At 39.6% G+C, this 16,640-nt stretch overlaps 1 protein-coding gene and 1 non-coding gene across 2 annotated transcripts in view; one reads left to right on the forward strand and one right to left on the reverse strand.

Moving 5' to 3' along the window:
• The first annotated feature begins 2,674 nt into the window (after positions 1 to 2,674).
• Trnag-acc (transfer RNA glycine (anticodon ACC)) lies at positions 2,675 to 2,747 on the forward strand. Its single transcript has one exon. It is a non-coding gene; the product is annotated as a tRNA-Gly (tRNA).
• Positions 2,748 to 5,135: 2,388 nt separating this feature from the next.
• Positions 5,136 to 16,640, reverse strand: part of Edem2 (ER degradation enhancing alpha-mannosidase like protein 2) — a 28,051-nt gene continuing 16,546 nt past the window's right edge. The window contains exons 8-11 of the mRNA XM_020177791.2: positions 16,178 to 16,302; positions 11,782 to 11,926; positions 7,983 to 8,104; positions 5,136 to 5,686 (exon numbers count right to left, since the gene is read on the reverse strand). Coding sequence (XP_020033380.1) covers positions 5,189 to 5,686; positions 7,983 to 8,104; positions 11,782 to 11,926; positions 16,178 to 16,302 — 890 coding nt within the window. The 3' untranslated portion in view covers positions 5,136 to 5,188. The remainder of the gene's footprint in view (positions 5,687 to 7,982; positions 8,105 to 11,781; positions 11,927 to 16,177; positions 16,303 to 16,640) is intronic.

The raw sequence follows: 16,640 nt of genomic DNA on the forward strand, positions 1-16,640 counted from the left end.
TACCATAAATTCCATCCTATTAAAGTGACAATTCAATGAAAAAATTACTTTTTTCATAAAGTTGTGGAATTGTCATCACTATCTAGTTCCAGAACATTTTTGTCACTGATCAGAGGATTCATACCGAGTATGAATTCTCCCTCCCCTTTATTCCCTGGCAACCGCTAATTTACTTTCTGTTTCTATGGAATCATCTATTGTGAACACTAATACAGAAGGAATCATACAATATGTGGCCTTTTGTATTTGGCTTCTTCCACTTGGCATTTATTTTAAGCTTTATCCATGTTGTACATTTACCAGTAATTCATTGCATTTTGTGGGTGAGCAATATTCCATTGTACGGACACACCACATTTTGTCCCTTTGTAGGTTAATGGACATTAGGACTGTTTCCACTTTTGTCTATTATGAATAATGCTGCTATCAACACTGGTATGTAAAATTTTGTGAGATGATCTTATTTCTCTTGGATACATATATACAAGTGATGTTGCTGGTCTAGGTGGTACCTAGGTTGGGTTTGTTTGTTTCTGGGTGCTAGAGATCAAAGCAAGTACGCTACACTGAGCTACTCCCCTAGCTATGTTTAACTTTTCGAGGAACCACCAAAGTTTTTTTCCAAACCAGCCACGCCATTTTACCTTCCCACCAACATCTGAGGTTTCCAAATTCTCCACATCCTCATTCACATTTATGCTTCTTTTTTTTTTGTTAAAACCACTGTGAACCTGTGCAGAAATGGTATTCAGCTGTGGTTTTGGTGTCTCATGATGCTCAGCATCTTTTTCTTTTTTTTTTTTTTCACATTTTTCTTTTATTATTCATATGTGCATACAAGGCTTGGTTCATTTCTCCCCCATGCCCCCACCCCCTCCCTTACCACCCACTCCGCCCCCTCCCTCTACCCCCCCCCAATACCCAGTAGAAACTATTTTGCCCTTATTTCTAATTTTGTTGTAGAGAGAGTATAAGCAATAATAGGAAGGAACAAGGGTTTTTGCTGGTTGAGATAAGGATAGCTATACAGGGCATTGACTCACATTGATTTCCTGTGCGTGGGTGTTACCTTCTAGGTTAATTCTTTTTGATCTAACCTTTTCTCTAGTACCTGTTCCCCTTTTCCTATTGGCCTCAGTTGCTTTAAGGTATCTGCTTTAGTTTCTCTGCATTAAGGGCAACAAATGCTAGCTAGTTTTTTAGGTGTCTTACCTATTCTCACCCCTTCCTTGTGTGCTCTCGCTTTTATCATGTGCTTAAAGTCCAATCCCATTGTTGTGTTTGCCCTTGATCTAATGTCCACATATGAGGGAGAACATACGATTTTTGGTCTTTTGAGCCAGGCTAACCTCACTCAGAATGATGTTCTCCAATTCCATCCATTTACCAGTGAATGATAACATTTCGTTCTTCTTCATGGCTGCATAGAATTCCATTGTGTATAGATACCACATTTTCTTAATCCATTCGTCAGTGGTGGGGCATCTTGGCTGTTTCCATAACTTGGCTATTGTGAATAGTGCCGCAATAAACATGGATGTGCAGGTGCCTCTGGAGTAACAGTCTTTTGGGTATATCCCCAAGAGTGGTATTGCTGGATCAAATGGTAGATCGATGTCCACCTTTTTAAGTAGCCTCCAAATTTTTTTCCAGAGTGGTTGTACTAGTCTACATTCCCACCAACAGTGTAAGAGGGTTCCTTTTTCCCCGCATCCTCGCCAACACCTGTTGTTGGTGGTGTTGCAGATGATGGCTATTCTAACAGGGGTGAGGTGGAATCTTAGTGTGGTTTTAATTTGCATTTCCTTTATTGCTAGAGATGGTGAGCATTTTTTCATGTGTTTCAGCATCTTTTTCTGTGCTCATTGGCTGACTCTGTGTCTTCTTTGGAGAAATGTCTAGCTCCTTTACCCCCAAATCCCCACTTTTTTTTGAGACAGGGTCTTGCCATATAGCCCATACTGGTCTCAATCTCACTATCCTTCTGTCTCAGTCTTCCAAGTGGTGGGTCTTTACTGACTGTTTTATTGTATTTTCCTGTTGAGTTGTAAAGTTTATATATTCTGGTTATTAGACTCTTATCAGATATATGCTTTGCAACTATTTTCTCTTTATTCAATAGGTCATCTTTTTACTTATTTTCTTACATTTTATAAAATTAGTTTCATAGTACTATGGTTTGAATTCAGAGCCTCATGTTTGCTAGGCAATCGCTCTATCACTTGAGCCATGCTCCCAGCCCTGCCTAATTTAGTTATTTTCCAGATACATAGACTCTGATGTTTGGCCCAGGCAGGCTTGGCCTTCATCTTCCTGATTTCTAATTCACAAGTAGCTGGGATTACAACCATGTACCACTATGCCTGAAATCTTTGCACTTCTGATAGTGTCCTTTGAAATACAAAGTAAAAAAGTTTTAAATTTTAGGGCCAGGCATGGTGGCTTATGCCTATAATCTAGTCAAGACATAGTAATCAGGAGGATCATGGTTCATGGTAAGCCAAAGCAAAAACTTCGTGAGACCCCATCTCAACCAATAAGCCAGGAATGGTGGCAAACATGTATCATCCCAGTTTTGTGAAAGGCATAAATAGCAGGATCACAGTCTGAGGATGGCCCCTGACAAAAAAGATGCAAGAGCCTACTGAAGAAATAACTAAAACAAAAAAAGACTGGGGGTGTAGCTTAAGTAGTAGAGCACCTGCCTACCAAGCATGAGGTCCTGAGTTCAAATCCCAGTACCTCCAAAAAGAAAAAAAACTTTTTTGGTACTGGAGTTTGAACTTTGTTGTTATTCTTGATTGTTTTAGTTCTTTGAAGTTCCTTAAATTTCCATCCATCTGAATTTTAAAATCAATTTGTCAATTTCTCTAAAAAAGGCAGTTGGTGCTGGGAAAACTGGTTAGCAGTCTGCAAAAAACTGAAACTAGATCCATGTATATCACCCTATACCAATATTAACTCAAAATGGATCAAGGATCTTAATATCACACCACAAACTCTAAAGTTGATACAGGAAAAAGTAGGAAATACTCTGGGTTCTCAATGGAACCCCAGCAGCACAGCAACTAAGAGATAGCATAGATAAATGGGACCTCATAAAACTAAAAAGCTTCTGTTCATCAAAAGAAATGGTCTCTAAACTGAAGAGAACACCCACAGAGTGGGAGAAAATATTTGCCAGCTACACATTAGACAAAGGACTGTTAACCAGAATATATAGGCAACTTAAAAAACTAAATTCTCCCAAAACTAATGAACCAATAAAGAAATGGGCAAGTGAACTAAACAGAACTTTCTCAAAAGAAGAAATTCAAATGGCCAAAAAACACATGAAAAAATGCTCACCATCTCTAGCAATAAAGGAAATGCAAATTAAAACCACACTAAGATTCCACCTCACCCCTGTTAGAATAGCCATCATTAGCAACACCACCAACAACAGGTGTTGGCGAGGATGCGGGGAAAAAGGAACCCTCTTACCTTGTTGGGAATGTAAACTAGTACAACCAAAAGACCAAAAATCGTATGTTCTCCCTCATATGCGGACATTAGATCAAGGGCAAACACAGTAAGGGGATTGGATTTTGAGCACATGATAAAAGTGAGAGCACACAAGGGAGGGGTGAGGATAGGTAAGACACCTAAAAAATTAGATAGCATTTGTTGCCCTCAACGCAGAGAAACTAAAGCAGATACCTTAAAAGCAACTGAGGCCAATAGGAGAAGGGGACCAGGAATTAGAGAAAAGGTTAGATCAAAAAGAATTAATCTAGAAGGTAACACACACATACAGGAAATTAATGTGAGTCAACTCCCTGTATAGCTATCCTTATCTCAACCAGCAAAAACCCTTGTTCCTTCCTATTATTGCTTATACTCTCTCTTCAACAAAATTAGAGATAAGGGCAAAATAGTTTCAGCTGGGTATCGAGGGGGTGGGGGTGAGAGGGAGGGGGCGGAGTGGGTGGTAATGGAGGGGGTGGGGGCAGGGGGGATAAATGACCCAAGCATTGTATGCACATATGAATAATAAAAAAATAAAAATTAAAAAATAAATAAATAAAAAAATAAAAAAAGCAGTTGGGATTTTGAAAGAGATTGTATTGAATCTGTAGATCAATTTTGGTAGCAATGTCATCTTCACAATATTATATATTATAATCTATGAACATGGAAATTTTTTTCCACTTAGAAATCTTTTTAAGTTTTTTAATTTTTTTGATGGAATTAGGGTTTAAACTGTTGGGCTTCACACTTGCAAAGTAGGTACTCTAACTGCTTGAGCCACAACTCTAGTCCAAGGTCTTTAAGTTTTCATGCAATAAAATTTATTGTTTTCAGTGTACAAGTCTTGCACTTCTTTTTGTTTACTCCTAAGTAATTTATTTATTTATTTATTTATTTATTTTTGCCATACTGGGGCTTGAACTCAGGGCCTTCACTTTGAGCCACTCCACCAGCCCTTGTTTGTGAAGGGTTTTTTGAGATAGGGTCTTGTGAACTAGTTGCCCAAGGTGGCTTCAAACTGCAATCCTCCTGATATCTGCTTCCTGAGTAGCTAGGATTGCAGGTGTGAGCCACTGGTGCCTGGTAGTAATTTATTCTTTGTGTTTTATTTTGTTTTGTCTTTTGGTGGTTCTGGGGTTTGAACTCAGGGCCTTGTATTCACTAGGCAAGAGCTCTACCACTGGAGCCACACCTCAAGCCCAATTTATTCTTGTTTATGCTATTGTAAGTGGAATGGTTTTTATTTTGTTTTTGAATTGTTCATTCCAAGTATATAAAAATACAACTGATTTCTGTGTATTGAGCTTATATTCTGCAACTTTGTTGACCTAATGTTTCTTGTTACTTGGAAGGATTGTAAAGATACTAACTAAAGGGTTAAAGTGCAGAAGAACAGGTTGGGGCAAGAACTAACAAAGAAACGTGATGGTAACAATACAATCCCCAAAGATAACAAAAAAAGAAGGAGGAGCTCTGGGGTCTCTGGAGCCAGCTAACTTGGGGTTTAGCTGTTTCTTCAACCATGAGAACCATGAACAGGTTCAACAATTGTTATTAGCCATAACCCTTTCTTTGAATGAAATCTCATGAAAATAGCCCAATATGTAAAATGTGATAGCCAAAAGCACATTATTATAGTTTAATCTCAAAAAAATAAAAATAAAACATCATCCAGTGGTTATGAGGAATCTAGGAAGACCTGTCCCAACAATGCCAGCTTAGAGGTAAAAGGCTGACTAGGGCAGCTAAGAAGTGGGGTTTTCTGTTTGGCAGGCTGCTTCTCCTTCGCCTGGTCATGGTTTTCAGGTGAGGAGAGTGTGCCTGGTCCTGCCGGAGGTTCCCAGGGCCCCGAACGCATTGTCTTTTTCTGAAATCTTGATCTCCTTTTGAGGGAGTAGAATTCCCTCATCAAGTCTTCCACTTCCCACTGCTCCTCCTTCAGTCTCCGGCAACAATGCAAGGCAGCAGGGTCAATGGGGTGAGCTTCTGTGTTGAAGATGTAGCCACCAGCCCCCAGGACGCACTCTCCATAGGGGGTTATTACCGCATCAAAGGTGGAACCATTGTTGTGGATGAAGTTGGTTGGGTCAAACAGAAGGTAGAGGTATTTCACAGTCTCTGCCAGGAAGAAGGACTCCATGCGGTTGTCAAGCTTATGGTCTCGGAGGTCTTTGATCTGCAGTGTGGGAGAAGGTAGCCAGTCAAAACAGCATCACAGCTTGGTAATAAGGTCAGGTGACCTCCCTTTATGAACTCCTGCTTTGTCACTAAAGTAGTTAAGAGCCTTTGGGCGAATCACATCTTGGAGCTTCGTTCTTTTCTAAGCCACCACCATCTCTCACTGGGATTATCACAACTGCACTTGAGGCTTCCATCCTTACCCTACAGCACAGATCATGAGTCTTACCTGTCACTCCTCTTTTTGTAATCCTCCGTTGACACCATACTTAACCCAAGCTAAAAACCAAGTCCTTAAAAAAAACAAACCAAGTCCTCATACTCCAGCCCCTGCTTCCTCCCATCCTCATCTCCTACCACTGGGATCCTTTTCTTGCCCCTCCGGGCCATATGGCCTTACTGTTCCTGAGCTCACAGCTCCCTCCCATATCAAGTTCTTTGCAGCTGTTGTTCTTTTGGTCTGGGTGTTCTTCCTTTAGAAATACTCAGAGCTGGCTCCCTCATTTTCTTCAGGTCTTTTCTCAATGTTGCCTCACCAGAAAGGTCTCCCCTGACTGTCCTACACGACAGGACAACCTCCTAACCCTTGTATCCTACCCTTTTGTAACTATAAATGTAGACTGACTTATCCCCTTTAACGACATGCTATTCTATCATCAAAATACATCACCATTTACTTAGCTAGTCTTCCCTTGTTGGACATCAAGGTAGTTACTAAGTTTTTGCTATTGTAAATAACTCACCAGAAGTCTAATTTTGTAAATTTCAACAGAGTTTACAGACATAGATGAGTAAGATGACTTGCTACTAACAAATTTTAGCTTCTCAGAATAATACATTTAAACAAAACTAATTCTCGGAGGACAAAAATGTGACTCAAATATGGACTTGATGCACTAAGCCTTATTTTCTTGTCTTGTTTGACAAAGACAGAATGATTGTTCCCATCATGCTCTTGGAAGACCTCCAAAGGACTTCATTTTCATGGAAATGAGTCTAGCATTCCTAAGCAAGTCCCAATGGTCTGATCACTTTCTGTTTTTTTCACAAACTACAACACATCAGAAATTAAAACTTATCACTGCTTTATTCCCAACACACACACACACACACACACACACACACACACACACACACACACACACACACGTCTTCTTTTTTAAAATATGGCTCTATATTTTACCTACAAAATCAAATCACTTATAAAACTTTCCAAAAAAATTTTTTCATTCTAACACAAACTCTGTAGGTTTGGGGGGGGAATTGTCTCCCATACTATTTTCTTACATGTCCATTTTTATGTCTGCAGTGGTTGTTTATTTATATCTTATTGCTTGGGTCCTATACAGATATGAGCTAGCTCTCACCCCTTTCAATCCATTCTCCACAGAGCATCAGACTGATATTTCTAAAATATAAATCAGGTCAGATCTACAGCACTGCTCTGTTGAATAGCGTACCAAGGCTTTTCATTGTAAGCTGACCCAAATCCAAACTCTCCCCTGGCTTACATGAGGTATGGAATCTAGCCCCTGCCTCTGTCTGGGACCTTCTCTCCTCTTATTCCCCCCCTTACCCACTCTATTCACACTGGCCTTCTTTCTGTCTCCCAGATACATTTTCTTTTTTTTTTCTGGGTTTTAGTTTTTGCTGCTGTTGTTGTTTTGGAGACAGGGTCTCACAACATGGCCCATATTGGTCTTGAACTTACAACCCTCCTGCCTCAGCTTTCTAAGTGCTGGGATTACAGATGTTCACCACCGTACCTGGCCCATTTTCATTGTTTTTCTGACTAAAATGTAAATTTCATGAGAGCAGGGGCTTGTCCTTTTTGTCACTATAACCCTTGGACCTAGCATAGTGCCTGGCACAGAAATACATTAATAAATACCTGTCAGTCCAATAGGGATATTTTGTTAATGAGTCCTAGGTTTGAATATGGGAGGAGGAGGGCAATGGGAATCTGGAGTTCCCTTCTCAAAATCCATTTTATAAGCCTTCTCACAAAACTTTCTACAAAACTCATTTTGCAAAGTACCTATTCAGCCATATAAAAATCTCTGATGCAGGGGAAAAGCTAAGGGCCTGGGGTCAAGACCCTCAGAAACTAATCCTAGCTCCAGTAGATATGTGATTTTCAGCAAGGTTCTTAGCTCCTCAGTTCTTAACTTACGTCTACCTCTAAGGTCCCCTTTAGTACTAATGTTCAGGTACTTCCAAAGCCCCACCCTTAAAGAGGCTCCTCAGCAGCAAAGGGAGTCACTTCCCAGTCCTTGGGCCCCTGAAACACTTACTGTTGCAAATCCACACTCGACCTTGCTGATTTTCTCAATGGACTCCACCGCATCTCTCCCAAGTTCTAACAGGGTGGGATCCCCTGTGGCACGGTAGAGGTACATCGCACTCTCGATGAGCTCTGCAAAGGCCAAGCACACTCTCCTCATCCAGTGGCTGAGCAAGCATGGCATGGGACCCACTTAGGAAAGACAGTGAAGAACTCCTCCCCTCTATAAGTGGTGCACAAGACTTCAACAAGGAGGAACATGGGCTATCTCACCCAATGCTGAGTTTTCGCAAAGGAGAGAAGCATAAGGCTGACCATGGACTTCTACTCAAGGGACAGTCAGCCAGGCTCCAGGACAGAAAAGGTAGCAGAGGTTGCAGCCCTTTCCCAATGTCTGTTCCCTCCTTCATCCTTAGTAACAGAATAGACTAACAATTATTCCCAGATGTTAGGTGAGATTAAGACACCATGAGAGTCATATGCATCCAGAATATAGCAAAGAAATGAATTTCTATCTTAATTTAGCTACTATTTTTTTTTCTGTCACTCATACCCTAATCTAATCCTAAAGCTTAAGGGTATGAGTGTCATTCTAAGGTCCTTTTAAGACAGGACTGACGAAAACATGAAGATAAAGATAGCTAAACATCAAGTTTCATTGGGTTGCTGTGCCCAAAATAAGTGAGAGTCTGCTTTATTCTACACCACAATTGGAATGTGATATTCAGGTGCACACCCTAGCTTAAGCTAGATATTAGCCACCAGGAGTGGGTCCAGATGAGAATATTTATTCTGGAAAAGGAAAGGAAAACATGTTTATTGCTTTCCAATACCTGAAGAAATGTTATGGAAAAGAAAGATTTGACTTCCCACTGAGGGTAGAAGCTACAGCTCAAATATGATTTTCTACTTCATCACCCATCTTTTCTCGGAGGAAAGAACTCCTCTCCCTTCCCTCTGCCAACACTTCCCCTGATCTCTTCCTTTCCTGTTTCCTCCTGGACCTCAATTGGCACTGCTCTCCCTTCTGCTCTAATACTGGAAACTAGCTCTTCTCTCTTTCTTTCATTCATGCATCTAGCCATTCTGTGGTGCTGACGATGGAGCCCAGGGCCTTGCCCATGCTAGGCACATTCACTACACTGAGTTACAGTCTCAGCCCCATCTAGCTCTTACTTTGGAGAAAAGGTCTCTGCTCTTCTCCCTTCCCTCACTGACAGCCCCCTAGAAAAGTGCTAATCCAATTGCTCATATTCTGTGATGCAGTCTGGGGCACACTTAACTGGCAGAAGAACACACGCAGAAAAGACCTCTTGAGAGGCCTCCCTTCTGCTTCCAGCAGCTGGCTGGGTCAAAGCCAGTCTTGTTTTCTCTTCCTCACACATGGCCCTAGTTTGCTAACTAGTGCTTTACTTTCCTCTAGCCAACTCAGGAGGAGGGTGAAGTCCAAGGTTTAGATTTGGACTGAGGAGGAGGTAGAGGCCCTCGGAGGACTTTAGGAGAGGCTCTGTAATTAACAGTGTGATCAGAGACATGCACCAGAGTACAACACACTGGCCCGTCCAGTTCTAGAGTAGTACCTAATCTCCCATGTGCTATTTTTTGGGGGAAGGAAAAGTGACTAGACTAAGGCACTCCTGTATTCCTGGCAGTAGTGCCTTACTATCATCTAATGCCTTCCTGTCAGCCTGTCCTGTATATGGAACAGGCTGCCTCTGTAAGCAGCAAGCTGTCACTAGTGGTAACTAAACAAGGAATAAATAACCACTGGTGGGGGTACTGTACTAACCTGAAATCTCACATTTTAACACATGCTAAAGCCAAAAACAACCAGTGAAAAGAAGAGAGAAGACCCTTCTCGGCCACGGGAAGCATCTTCAGGAGTGTCATTGGGAATACATACGCCTCTCCTTTGTATATTATTTCTAGGAAGAATTTTAAAAATGAATCCTACACACCTAAGGACATGTTTTGATAAAGTAGTAAAAATTAAAAAAAAAAACTTTAAATAAGATGACATTGCTAAGATGCTCTATCTTGCTCTGTAATCTCGTTTCAAAAACACGGTGTTTTTGTAAAGTGTGGTCCCAACAGGAGGACAATTCATGAACTTCGCATCAAAAGACAATTCTTTATACAACAATGCTAAAAATGGGACTTCTTTTCACATTCTTATAAACATGGAGCTCACCTGTTGCTTACAAGTTTTTAATTTTGTATTTTCAAGTGTGCATATTGTACACTTTTTGGGGATATGCTTAGTAATGCTATGTGTGATTCTTCTGGAGGTTGATAACTTTGCTTGCAGTAGATTTTCTTTAAAAGAATGGGCAGTTACATGCATACTTCAAAAGTATTTTCTTGTACAAAAAAAGTTATATAGGTTTTGTTTGCTATCTAAATTTTGGTTGTATTCTTTGATGTTAACATATTTTGTATAATTGTATCGTATAGCTGTATGGAATCATGTAGTATCAAATATTAGATGTGATTTAATAGTGTTAATCAATTTAAACCCATTTTAGTCACTTTTTTTTCCAAAAAATACTGCCAGATGCCGATGTTCAGTGTAATTTCTTCACCTGTTCAGTTACAGAAAGTGGTGCTCAGTTGTAGAATGTATTGTACCTTTTAACACCTGATGTGTACATCCCGTGTAACAGAAAGGGGCAACAATAAAACAGCAGTCCTAAAGAAAGAATATGGCAGAAAAAGATATGTAAGCACAGTCTTATTTTCTTTTGTCCAAAATACTTAAAATTCTTGAGCCTCCCAGAAATTGGAAGCTAAATAAAGCAACTCAAGTTTCAAAAAAAAAATAATAATAATTAGAAGACCTGTCAGCTTCCTCTAAACCTGAGATTGCGTAAGCTTACATCTTATATTTAGTCCTAAACTATGATAACACTAAATATGACTGATACCTTCTAAGAGTTTTCTCTTTAAAAATACCATGAGAACAAATGAAGTACACCAGCCTTTGAGGAGTCCAAAATGAATTTCTCCCTTTACAACTGTGATTTTATTCTCTGTCCTCTCACAAGGTCCCACAATAACCGTTGGGATTAGAGGAGGAAGGAAAGCAGTATAGGAAGGCAGAACAGGCAGAAGAACTAGGAACGCCAGTCCCATGGCTCAAAGGCAGTTCATTTGGCAAGGTGGAAAGTGGCCAAGATAACGGTAATGTAACCTACACTGGGGTGGGGATGACTGTGTGCTGACTAAGCTTCTGGTCTCTGTCCTCCTTTCCCTTCTCTTGACTCACAATTTTTTAACTTTACTGCAGTGAATCAGAGGACAACAGAGGTGGCAAGAACTAAGACAGTGCTTAGTGTGTGTTCCTTTCCTTGATTCTGAGTTGCAAAGGGAGAGGGGGACAAGACTAGTGATGCCTAAGGTTGATCCCAAAGTTCTACCAATACTACTATAGAAGCATAATTTATCCAACCCACTGACCGAAAGTTTGCCTGCACTTCTGAAATCCTGGCAGCAGAAACTTCAAAGGGGAAATCCAGGCATTTTCCTTCTCATTCATTTCCCCAAGTTTGAAAGAGCATAGGAGACCTGGGTTCTAGTTCCAGCTCCTGCACTTAACAGCCTTAGGAATGCCATTTCAACCCATTAGGCCTCAGTTTCTATACTTGAAAATATGAGGGGGAATAATTCCTACTAGGAAAAGCACCCAAACACTGGGTTGGAAAAAACAGTCTTGGTACTATACACAGGTACTTACCTGTGCATGATTAGGGTGATAAGAGTGTGAAGAATCAAAACCTATAGGCCTGCTACAGATCAGAGACACTGCTCACCTGGTCGAAGTGGGTACCCCTCTCGCTTCTCCACTGTGTATCCCTGAGGAATGTTGTAGAATTCTGGAAGCCCCCCAAACTGTTTCCATACAGTGTAATAGTTGAGGAATGTCCTCATGGCATTGTCAATGTCCCCAATGAGGCTCTGTGGGAGAGAAGTGGTGGTCAGGTAGGCAGACGCCAGGTATAAAAACCCACAAACAAAAACCTCAGAACTGATCTCTAGGAAAAGACAAAACAAAGTCTTTGGAGCCAAAGAAGTAATTGATCTGCTGTTGACTTGCTGTGTGGTCTTGAACCACAGAGTTAACGTCTCTGGGCCTCATCTATATGATGGAAAATTTAACACCTATCTCACACATTGCTGGGAGGAACCAAGATTGTGTATTAAATCTCTCAACCTTCATGGTCAATGCTACCTACCAGTAGTTTTTTAATTTGTCCAGCTGGTTCAAAATCCTGATAGGGAAAAGGTTGACTGTGCTGTCTTATTGCTACCCCACACCCCCAACAGATAACCATTTTTATTAATTTCTTACTAACTTTTCAGAGTTTCTTTATGCAAACATAAGCAAAAACTAATGTTATTTTCCCTACACTAAAAATAAGTCTATTAAGCATCTTGTTCTGTACTTTCCTTTAACACATTTAACAAGACATTCTGATTTTTTCCATTTAAGTACATAAAGTGCTTTCCTCCTATTTATACAGTTGCAGAGTATTCTATTGCTTACCAAAGTTTAATCAGTTCTCTATTAATCGTCAAATGGCTTGGTTCCAGTCTTTTTCTATTTGCTAAAACAATCAATGCTACAAAAAAATACCTCTATGTATATGTCACTTCAAACTTACATAAAGTGTATTTGTAAGATAAATTTCCAGAATTAGGATTTCTAGTTCAAAGTATATGAGTTATTGTTAAGTCTACTTAAAGAATCATTTACCTGAGCTGGCAGAGTGGCTCAAGTGGTAGAGTACCTGCCTAGCAAGCGTAAAGCTCTGAGTTCAAATCACGTAACACATACACACACACTCACACACATACACATGAAGAATCATTTACCTACGAATTTTTTGTTTTTCCAATACAGGCTCTCATTATGTACCCAACCCCAGGCTGGCCTTGAGACTAACAGTGTTCCTGCCTCGGCCATATGTGTGCTAGAATTACATGCATGTACCACCATGCCCAGCTCGAATTTTTTTAAAACTCTAAGAATTTTCTTTTTTTTGGGTGGGACTGGGGTTTGCACTCAGGGCTTCAGGCTTGCAAAGCAGGTGCTCTACCACTTAAGCCACACCTCCAGTCCAAGATATATATATATATTTTTTTGGTGGTGGTGGTACTGGGGTTTGAACTCAGGACATCATGCTTAGTAGGCAGGCATGCTACTTCTTGAGCCACTCCACCACCCTAAGAATTTTTTTAAAGGCTGAGCATGATAGCACATGCCCATAATCTAGAACTTGGGAGGCAGAAGCAGGAAGATAGAAAGTTTAAAGCCAGCTGGAGCTACATCATAAATCTGAGGTCAGCCTGGGCTATATAGCAAAACTCCTAATTCCTCACTACAGTTGATCAACAATCTTTATTTTTTCATATTGCTTGATTCTCATTCATCACTTCTTATAGCAAGAGTTTACATTTTAGTTAAGTTTAAAATTAAAGTTATTTACGTTGGGCTTAGTGACACACATATGTAACCTCAGCACTCTAAAAGCTAAGGCAGAAGAACTGAGAGTTCAAGGCTGGCCTGGCCTCATAGTGAGGACAGCCTGAGATACAAAGTGAGACCTTATCTCAAAAAAAAAAAAAAAAAAGAAAAGAAATTAAAGTGACTTAAAATCCATTCCATTAAAGTATAATTGTGTATTTATTCCTCTATTATGGAGCATTTAAATCATTTCTAGTTTTGCTTTGTCATGAACTCTGCTGCTGACAGCATTTGTGTATAGGCTGCATTACTTTATTGGTGAATAAACACAGAAATGGAAAGACATACAGTCAAAGGGTGTAATAAATTCTATGGCTGGATTGTACAAGAAGGTTTTCCAAGACAAATGTCATCACAAATAGTTTTAAGGAAATAGATTTCTAGATTCTTAACTTTCCTAAAACAGGAAAACAGGCTTTGTACTTATTATAACACAAAGACATGTTATCCAGTCTCATGCCTCATAAGCATCCTTATCCCATTTTACCAAAGCAAGATGTACCTACCAACAATCTCTAACTTTACTGAGGTATAAAAACTGGTATATAAAAACTTCGTCAGCAACAAACCGTTAAATTTAAAATACTAGCTAGGTACAGTGGCACTGGCCTGAAATCCCAGCTACTCTGGAGGCTAAGGCAGGAAGATAGCAAGTTTGCAACCAGCCTAAGCTACAGATAGATAGATAGATAGATAGATAGATAGATAGATAGATAGATAGACAGATAGATAGATAGATAGGAGATAGGTAGTAGGTAGGTAGGGAGATTAAAAAAATGAAATACATAAATATAAAAAGCTCAATGGTAGAACACTTTCCTAGCATGTCTAAGGGTCTAGATTCAATCTTTAGTACTACAAAATAAATAAATACAATACTAGTGTAGGTGTTGAGAAAATGAATGATTCTAACTACTGAGTAACAAATCCTTTTGTGGCTAGACATGGCAGCTCAGCCTGTAATCCCAGCTACTTGGGAGGCACAGATTGGATTTTAGTTTGAGACCAACCCAGGCAAAATGTTAGCAAAACCTCACCTCAACAAACATGCCAGGCATGGTATTCCAAAACTGTAATTCCAGCTATCTGGAGACAGGTAGAAAAATCGAGAACAGAGGCCAGCCCAGGCAAAAAGTGCAAAGCCCTATCTAGAAAAAAACAAAACAAAACAAAAACTGAAGCAAAAAGGGTTGGGGACATGCCTCAAGTGGCAGAATACTTGCCTAGCAAGTCCAAGGTCCTGAATCCAAATCCCAGTACTCCCAGCAAAGAGATCATTAAAAATAATTTTTGATGAGCAATCTGTGATGGTTAATCTTGATTGTCAACTTGATTGGACTGAGAAAGAGATCAGTAACACACACCTCTGGGGTGTCTATAAGGATATTTCTAGTGAGGATTAACTAAGAGAAAATCAGCCCTGAATGTGGGCAGTACCACTCAATAGGCTGGTGACCCAGATAGAATAAAAGGGGAAAAAGCAATAGGCCCCCTAGCAAAGGCATTTTCTTTCTCTGTTTTCTCTCTTGGCTCTCATCTCTTCTCTTCTCTTTCTCTCTCCCCTCTACCCTCCACCTTGATGTGAGCTACTCTGTTCTGCTATGATAGACTGAAACCTCTGAAACTGTGAGCCAAAATAAATCATCCCTTCCTTAAGTTATTCTGCTCAGGTATTTTATCATAGTGACAAAAAGTCTAAACAAGTTCATTATGTAATTTTTAACCATATAAAGACTGAGCAATGTAGTACCATTTTTATAGATCAAAGGTGACTGAAAGCTAGTAATTTTATGTGGTTCAATCTATTAACTGAATGATTTCAAGTAACTGAATGGTATCACAATAATCAGATCCCTTCTATTTCCATCTATTTAAGTGCATAAATAAGTAGCATTTATTTTAGAACTTATATCTAAAAGGGTAAACAGCAGGAATAAAATTGATCCTCAACCATGCACCATTTTATCAGTAACTTATTATTCACACATAAATGCACCCTTCCCAAATCAGTAAGAAACACATTTCCAATAAAACTTGTTTTTAGGTTTTTAGGTTTTATAATTATCAAAAAGTATAAGCTGTTAATGTTATTTAAGCAACTATATACTAACACGTTTAACGATAACTACAACCATTATTCAGCCTATGATTATGGGAAATGTCAAACCATTTTATATTTCTGTGTATATACAACTTTGTTACAGAAACACATGATAGTTTGATCAATAAAATGCTTTCAGCATAAAACACAGTAATAAAAATTCCTGTTGTGGGAATGGAACAGAAATATGGGTTCAAAGAAAAAAGAAATGTGTGCAACTATTCAAAACCTTACACTATGTCAGGAAAAAAATTCTGATGATGGGCAGAGAAGCCCTACCCACTGTCAAGGAAGAAACTTGATAGAAATGCCCACTGGAAAAAGAGCTATTGTTAGTGGTTGTTCCTGCTCAACCTGGAAAGACACCGTGTACAATACTGTAAATGGTAAAACATGCCATGCCAAACTGGAAGTTCAATTCCGGATGCCTTAATTCTCTCCTTGGACAACTCAGTTTGGTAGAATCATGTATCAGTCTAACTCATTCTAGATCTTTCTTCCATCTTCTGTTATTTGAATGATACATTAGAAGAAGCTTCTTTTGCCGTTCATAGAAAAATATCGCCCTCTTTGATCTTACCTGAAGACCAGGCCAGTAGGCCTCCAGGGACTGGAAGACTGGCATGGACACAGTCCCCTTATACATCTGCACCCACAGGTACCAGTCATCAAAGTGGGTGTAATTCCGAATGGCTTTGTTATACTCTGCATCATGAGAAATGGGATAATGGACACATGAGTAATTAGGGAGATAAAAGGCAGACCTTGACAACAGAATTATGAACTTGAACTTTTGAAATATTCTACGATGGCCTAGCCACAAAGCAGACTAGGATACAATGAGGCAAGTGACTAGTAAGAAGCATGGGTTCTGGAATCAAACTTCCAGCTTTAATTTCCAGCTCTGGCTTTACCATATGCTAGCCATGACCTTGAGCAAACTTCCCACTCAAAACCTCAATTTTATTCTGTTAAATTGGGAAAGTAACATTATATCCCTTGTGGGATTGTTCAGTCATTTATTAATTCAACAAATAAGCAAG

Source organism: Castor canadensis, chromosome 5 (assembly GCF_047511655.1).
Source record: "Castor canadensis chromosome 5, mCasCan1.hap1v2, whole genome shotgun sequence".
NCBI classification, from domain to species: domain Eukaryota; kingdom Metazoa; phylum Chordata; class Mammalia; order Rodentia; family Castoridae; genus Castor; species Castor canadensis.